The following is an 8,010-nucleotide window of genomic DNA, read 5'->3' on the forward strand; positions in this document are numbered from 1 at the left end:
AGAGAGACAGTGGGCTGTGAATGGGAAGCAGGACTGCCGGGAAATGCACTGCCCCATCTCTCTGGCTTCTCACAGTGCTTCTCTGATGGACTTTGCAGCACCTGGGGCTGCCTAATTCCTGTGTGAGTAGCTGGGTCCTTCCCTACTTAGCCATGCCTTTTATTCAGGCTCTGCCTTTGGTAACCAAGGCACTGAGACAGGGGGGTCACATAATTTATAATATAAATATAAATTGCAGAGAGGCAAAGAGGTAAAGCTTAACACAAACCAGAACGTCGATGGACACTCTGACTTGAACAAAGACAGCTCTGAAAAATTTGGAGAAGGGGTAGGATGTATGGGGAGGTCACACCGAGGGGCACAGAGACTGTTTAGCTACTGGAACGCCTTACCTTACCCCCTAGGCAGGGTGACACTTCTGCAGGTGTTTGATCAAAAGGTTTGCCTTCAAAGGAGAGGCTCTTGCCCTGTGCTTTGGGGTGATTTTGGGGAAGCTGATAAAAAGCCATATGCTGGCTGTGTTCTTTGCTAGTTTGCTTCCTGTCTGTACCTCTCTTCCCAACCTCATCCCCAGGTCTCCCCGAGGTGTGTTTGTCCCAGCTTTTGTGGATGTACAGGGAAAGGGAGGGACCCCACAGCCAGTATTTAGATGTTTGGACTAGGAAACACCTTGGGGACAGGCAGGAGGAACATGAGAGAATGTAAACCATGAGCCTTTGCAGAGTGGTAGGAAGGGGCAGGTGTCTCTAGTGGGGCACTGGAAGCCTCGTCCCTGGTGTTGGGACCAGGTCTCTCTGGCACAGCTTTCTACCTCACACAGATGACATCTAAAAGGACTTCAGCTTGGAAAGGTGCCCGTGTACTGTGTGTTGGCTTCAGTGTGACGAGATCTGGAAAAGGTCTGCCCCACAACACCCCCTTTGAGTGCTGCACCAGGTGCTGGCCTCCCTCCTTGGTTAGCTCGGGGTGCCCTGTGGTTTTCAGCACGTGGCTTGGCCACACTGGGTCAGACTGACTCACTTCAGATGGGAACAGACTAGTTCAGCCATGAACACCTTTACTGTGTGAATAAGATAATATCTTCAACATGCTGCTCTCTGAGATCCCCGGTAATTCAGTCTGTTTTCACTTCACTCATACTTTCCTTATGACTGGCATTAGAGGAAAAGAACCCACCCAGTGTTTACCACCTCCTTTCCCAGCAAAGTGTGCCCGTTCTTCCCTTCACTTCCTCCTGGGAGAAAGGTAACATAATAGCTTCTCTTGTCCTGAGGGCAGGTCTGGCTGGCACAGCCCACACCTTCCTCGACCTTCGCTCCAGAGCCCTTCAGGGAGAGCGCTGACCAAAGAGCAAAGCAGCTCCATGAAAAAAACAGCAGGTGAAGATTCCTGGCAGTTAAAAAGGGGAAGGATTTTCGGGTCATAAAGCTTGAAAGTTCCTCATGTGTCTGGTTTTATTGCCCAGGGAAAAAACCGACGGGCAAAAAACCGACGAGGTACCGTCGGTCACGGTGCGGATGTGCTGCCACAGCGGGTGCAGGCTGACAGAACCTGGGGTGAACGTACACAGAGGCTCTGATCTGGGGATCGTTCAGTGAATCGAAAGGAACATGCTGCATCTGATGATGCCAAAGGTGCTGGTGTTGCACACCTGCCTGCTTTGATCGCCAGAGGTGAGTGAAGGGCTGTGTGTTCTCTGCAGGGTGTAGGCTGAAGGACTGGCTGTACTTTTAAACACCTGCAAGTGTGATGTGTGTGCACTGGGTGCACCTGTGAGTGCCTGCCTGGCTTAGAAAATCCTGTGCAGGTGACACAGTTTTGCTGTGTGGCTGTGTGTGAGGGTGAATTTCTGTTCTGGGTGTATCGTGGGTGGCTGCTGCTGTTGAGACCATAAGCATGGTAACAAATTCCTTTGAACTGTTTGATGTTTTTAATTCTTTATAGTAAATCCATCTACAGTAACCAGTTCCTTCATGTTTGACAAAGTGCTGAACAATGTGTGTCCCCACAGAGCCCGGCACAGGCTGTTGGTGTAATCCCTGCTTTTAGCTGATCTGTGCTGTCTTTTCTCCAGTCTTTACAATGAGCGAGGTTATTTCCTAACCTCCAACTGTTAAAGCTGCGTATACAACACACAGGCATTTAATTTTCCCTCTCTTAACTTCGTGTAAAGCGTTTGTTATTTTGAGGAAGCTGCGTGAGCAACTCTGCTCTCCCTGAGCTGCTCTTTCACAGCTCCTCGCTCCGCAGAGCTCTGCACGTTGTGTTTCTTAGTCCTGTCTAAAACCCTCTGTGTGGGGTTCCCCCAAGGCCATGCAGACTGTGAGGCACAAGAGCAGCATGAGGAAATGAAAACGTGAAAATCTGCTCATTGGCGTGAAAAGCAACAAAGCTGGTGTTAGCAGCAGTAGTTTTGAGAATTTTTCGCAGTCCCTTGAAGCAGTGCGATTATTATCTGCCTGATTTTGCTTGAAATATTTAGAATTAGCATCAAAATGAACCAATTCTTGAAAGCGTCTTGCTTGCCAAACAATACAGCCCACCGGAGGCAGACAGAACTGGACCGAAAGGCCAAGTCTGGGTGAGACTTCTGACCCCAAGATCTCTGTCTGCTGTGTGCTTCTGGGATATCAGCACAGCCATCAAAGTTTGCAGATTTCTTATAAATACATGACGTTGTGATTCAAAGGCTCAAGTTCTGAATGAAGACGCTCTATTGACAAGCTGCTTAGGAACCCCAGTCGGGCCAAGAGGCATCACTGGGCAGTGTTGATAGGGGGTTTTACTCTTCCAGGGTGAATATTCCCCTTGGAAATCCTCTTTGTCCTTTATCTCTTTTCCATTCATCCTCTTTGGGGGCCCAGTGGTGACAGAGTCCTCCCATGCACAGTGGAAAGCAGCAGCAGTACCCAGCGTCTTGTAGGCTGGGGGCAGTGTAGGAGCAGAGCCCTGCAGTGAGAAAGGGAGACATCTGGGCTCTTGGAGGTGGAAATCTCTTGTCCATGTGCTTCTCCAAGAGCTGCCTGAAGCTGCTGCCTTCTTCATCCACCTACAGACCTGAAGTCTTTGAGCTGTGGGCGCTTCAGAGCGCCCTAGTGAACAGCCACAGTGACCCGCGGTGACCGTGGGGAAAAGTCCTCCAGGAACTGAGTCTGCTGGGTGGATTCTGGTGCCAGTTTCAGACACACGCTGGCCTCTGTCATGCTGTTGTTGTTGGCAGAGCTGCTGTTGCGACAGGGCTCTTTTGCAGGGCGGATGGCCACCAAGAACTGGCGCTTGAAGGTCTCGCTGAGGGCGATGTAGAGGAAGGGGTTGAGGCAGCTGTTGGCGTAGCCCAAGCTAATGGCAAAGTTGTAGGCGTAAAAGAAGGCCATGGATGGCGTGTCAATGCCGAGGTGAACCAGCTGGAGGATGTAGAAGGGAGCCCAGCAAATAAAAAAGGCGGAACAGATGGCAACTGCCATGCGGGTCACCTTCTTTGTACGTGCCCGGAGACTCCTCTGGGGCAGCGGGACCACGGTGGTGGCCATGTGCTGGAGGATCTTAAAATACACCACACAGATGATGATCAAGGGCACAGCAAATGCCAGCGTGAACTGATAGAGCGTGAACCAGTAGATATCAGTCTCTGGGTTGGGAAGCAAGAGGGCACAGCGGACGGTCCCGTCCTCCAGGGGCATGAGACCCGCGTACATCCACACGGGAATGATGGTCAGGAAGGAGAGGAGCCACACCAAGCAGATAACTAGAGCTGCCACGCACGGGGTCCGGACGTAGGTAGATTTTAGGGGGTAAACAGTGGCCAGGTAGCGGTCCAGCGTCATCACCGTGAGGATGTTGGTGCTGGTGATCTGGCTGTTCATGTCCAGGGCGGTGATGATGGTGCACAGGGGAGCTCCAAAGTACCACGAGCCATTGCCTAGGAGCTGGTGGATGAGGAAGGGCATGCCCAGGAGGAAGAGGAGGTCCACAATGGAGAGGTTGAAGATGAAAATGTCGGGCACGGTCTGTTTGCACCTCAGCTTCTTCTTCTTAATGATAGTGTAGATGACAATGAGGTTCCCCACAATGCCCAAGAAGCAGATGATGCTGAAGAGACTGGGCATGATCACGTTGGTGTATGGTACTGGCTTCTCTGCTGCTGCCAAAACAAACCAAAGCAGTGAGTGCAACCCACAGGCAACCCCTTTACAACTCTGTGTGCTTGCCCTGTCCTGCAGCTGGACCCATCCCCATCAAAGATGTAGCTCTGAATGGTTTTGAATACCCTTTGCAGAATTTGGAGAGACTTATCTGGGGATCTGACTCTTTCCTCTGTGCCACTCAGTACATGCAGCACACCACCTAAATCTGGCCATGTGTGAGCACCTTTCCTCAGCTTCTGTCCTGCTCTGAAACTCCCCTGCCTTTTTGGGAAGATTTATATCAGGCTGGCATGCCTTTGTACTCACCAGTGTCTGACAGAGTTGATAGCAACTTTTATTGCAGGGAGTGCTGAGTTTTCAGCCATTTTTTGAGGGGAGAGGATGAAGCAGCTGGTGCCTCACGCATTGGAGAAGTAAAGCCTCTCAGTGGGTGCCAAAACGTGGATAAAGTCAATGCTCAAGCTGTTGTCAGAAAGTGTCAGCTCATCTGTTGGGTAGTTTATCTATTGTATAGGATGAGACATGGAGTTCACTGACTGTGCAGGCAGACAGCTAATGCTTGTCTGTGTTGTGAGATGTGGGACTGTACCCTGGCTCAGTCCCAAGTCTGTTGTCAGAGTTAGGCCAAAACAGGCTCTCCTTTCCATCTTCCTCTGCCTCTCTCCCTTTCTCTAGTTTCTTCCCTAGAAAGAAATCTAGGTGTGTGGCCAGACAGGGATTTTGGAGTATGTTTCAGAGTGGCCCTTCCACAAGGCATGTCCTAATTCTGCAAGGAGAAAAAAAAAGCTTAAAACTGCTGTCTCAGAGTTCTGCATGGAGGTGGATTTCCAAGGCAAAATTCTTGCCTGATAACACATAGCGCTGATGGTTGACTGTTGCTCTGTGGGGTGGGAGGCCCCAAGGTAACCAAATTCACATTTACCTTGTCCCCAGTGTGGCTGTAAAACCCCATTTTGAAGCCCCAGGCTCCTGGGCAGAGAAGGTGGTGTCAAAGGCAGTGATGGTGGTGCCCTCTGCTCTGCAGGGCTCCCATGTGCACTGCGTGGTGGAGTCTGAGATCACCCTTCTCAGCTGAGGCAAATCTCACTTCATCTCATTACTCCTCTCCTATGGGGCCTGGTGGGCTTTTTTTCCAGGAAAAGGCTTTGTGTGAGTTATTTATGTGGCTGTTACAAGAGCACGTGTCACAGCCCCTCAGCTTAGACTGCATGTTGTTGAATTGCAGATGAGTCAATGTGTGTTAATTGGAAATGCTTTTAGTCACTGAACTATTCCATCTCCTCAGCAGCTGAAGTGGGCAAGTCTCCTCCAACAGAACCTGGGGAAATCTTGAAAATAAGATTAGGTGGAATTACAGTTACTCATAGGTGTAGTCTTTGCTAAAGCAGTGTCTCTTTGAGGTGGTATTTGCTGACTTTGTACTCAAGAATTCCAGAGGTCAAGCTTCTCCACATTTACTGTGGTGTGACAGAGAAGTTTGTCTCAACTGGCAAGATAACTGGGGCTGCAGTGGTGGCCTGTGGCTGGAAAAGTGTGTGCTGTGTCAGCTGTGTGTAGTATTTCAGTGCTTTTAGAAGTGGGCCACGATGAGTTGCCACTGGCTCAGTCCTGCTGGCATTGGAAAGCAGTCAGCTTAGGCATAAGCAAGGCCAAGGCCAGAACCCAACAGAGCAGTTGCTGCACCATTTTATTGGGAAGCCTCTCTGCAGGTGTCAGAAAGCATCCAATGAGGCACAGGAGGGCCGGCAGGGGCCTGAAGGTGGAAGCCAGGCTTGGCAGGTAATACAAAAAAGCCTGTCCAGATCATTTTGGGGGGTTTAAATAGTCCCCATTCCTCTTGCTAATTCATTAATCAAGGAAATGTCCCCTGTTATGAGGTTTTTAGTAGATAACATATAGCTCTCAGCACCCTATTGAAACCTGATACTTTTCAGCATCCAACCTGCATCCCTTGAGCATCCCAACAGATCTCACACCTTAATGCTGGAAGAGGGCAGACTAGAAACTGGAAGATGATGGCTGTGATCCTGCTGTTCTGCATGGAGCTGTTGTGAGCTCTGGTCTCCTTTCTTGTAACTGCAAACTTTGTTATGAATGTGGTGGGAATGGATTGTATGAGTGATGAAACATAACATAACTGCAACTTGGTTAGCTGGAAACTGGGACAAAATGTCCTGCAGTATAATCAATACAGTGCTCATGGTGATTCTGTTACACTTGGAATGAGCTCAGCTGGCCTTAAAGCAGGAGGTGTGCAAGCCCAAAGGCTTCCTGTGGAAAGTGGTCTGTGCAGTGCTGTAGCACAGTCCTGCTGGTGGTGTCTGCACAAACAGGACCTTCAAGCATTATCAGCTGCAAGCTAGTGTGTTTTATAGGCTGGAGTCAGAAGAGCACATCTATCAAATACTCAAAACTTATCTCTTTTCTAAAGCCTCTTTCAGATTCAATGGCATCTCAGGATGAATTTCCTCTCTTGCTTCTGTGCACATCCCAGTGAATACACTTCACTGAAACAGCCGCTTCAAGCACTGATTTGTAGATCTGTCTCTGCTCTGATACTCCCTCTAGAAGTCCCAAAGGGGACTGAACTATGTGAACTGAATGGGGACTGGGCTAAATTTCTTTCCTCTAAGGTGGTGGTTGTTCTTACCCCTACCCCTACATAAGAGACTATATCTTCAATGCGTTTCAGAAGGAAGCAGCTCAGGCACGCTTTGGGTCTCTAAAGGATGTGTGCTGGTGCAGAGAGAGTCAAAGACCACGTATAAACCACCTTCCCTTGAAGAGTTTCAACTTGCACCATCAGGAACTGACTTGCTTGACCCTAAACAATTGATTTGGGAACAGGGTAAGCCTGGAGAAAACGGGAGACTGGTGAAGATCTCCACGTCCCTCTCCAGCGGCATCTCAGGTTCTCTGTGCTTTGCTCCCTCCCTGTCTAGCGGGGCTGGTCCATCCCTCCTCAGCAGTCAGAACCAGAGGGCTGTTGGAGTTGCTGCTGCCTGACAGCCAACAGGTAGCAGCGGATGGCTCCGACCCGCCGGGGCCGGCGGCGGTGCCGGGATGGGTCCGGTGCCGCTCCCGCAGCCCCGGAGGGGTCAGCCCGTCCCGCCCGGAGCTGTCCGCCCCCGGGTGCTGAAGGCGGCCCGGGTGGGGTGCGGGGGGTCCCTTCCTCAGCCCCCACCATCACTCCCAGCCCCGCGCAGCCCCCGCGCTCACCTGAGCCGTTCCGAGCCTCCGGAGCGGAGAAGTTGCGGGAGGAGTTGGCGGGGGCCATGGCAGCGAGTCCCGGGACGGAGAAGGAAAGTTGGGCAAGTTCCCTGGGCGGGTCCGCGGTGGGATGGGATGGGATGGGATGGGATGGGATGCGCTTTCCTCGTCGGGCCGGGCAGGGTGCGGGAGGGAGGAGCGCTCCCGCAGCCGGCGAGTGGGGGCTGCGGCTCGGCTGAGCTCCGTTCCGCTCCCGCCGAGCCCAGAGCAGGTTCTGACATCAAGGAGCAGCTGACTCCGGCAGACACGCCGGGTGGGAGCATCCCTCTCCGCCGTCGGTGGGAGGGAACGCGGGTGCGGAGCGGGGCCGGGGGGGCTGCTCTCGGCCGGCGGGGAGGGGAGGGGGGGCCGGCACGGAGGATGGCCAGCGCCCCCTCCCATCACACCCCCGAGGGGAGGGCTGGGATCTGCACCCTCACAGCAACAGCCAGCCCGTGCTCGCTGTGTCTGTAGGAGTATCAGCTTTTTGTCCTTTTAATAGTTCTGATCTGCCTTCAGTGTGTATTTTGCTCTCTTGTAGACACATGCACTTTTCATCCCCGAGTCACAGACACCAAATTACCCACTGAAAACTCTTGCTTTGACCCTCTGATCC

The 8,010-nt window shown here is 51.8% G+C and overlaps 1 protein-coding gene across 1 annotated transcript; it reads right to left on the reverse strand.

Annotated features, from left to right (window-relative positions):
• Nucleotides 1–1,849: 1,849 nt before the first annotated feature.
• Nucleotides 1,850–7,440, reverse strand: LOC114063387 (melanin-concentrating hormone receptor 1-like). The gene is made up of 2 exons (XM_027895619.1): nt 7,365–7,440; nt 1,850–4,138 (listed from the first exon to the last, which is right to left on the reverse strand). The coding sequence occupies exons 1-2, from the start codon at nt 7,420–7,422 to the stop codon at nt 3,093–3,095; spliced, it is 1,104 nt and encodes a 367-aa protein (XP_027751420.1). The 5' UTR covers nt 7,423–7,440; the 3' UTR covers nt 1,850–3,092.
• Between the last annotated feature and the right edge of the window lie 570 nt (nt 7,441–8,010).

This window comes from Empidonax traillii, unplaced genomic scaffold (genome assembly GCF_003031625.1).
Source record: "Empidonax traillii isolate 1590-97213 ecotype Southwest subspecies unplaced genomic scaffold, ASM303162v1 scaffold462:size771534, whole genome shotgun sequence".
Classification (NCBI taxonomy): Eukaryota; Metazoa; Chordata; class Aves; order Passeriformes; family Tyrannidae; genus Empidonax; species Empidonax traillii.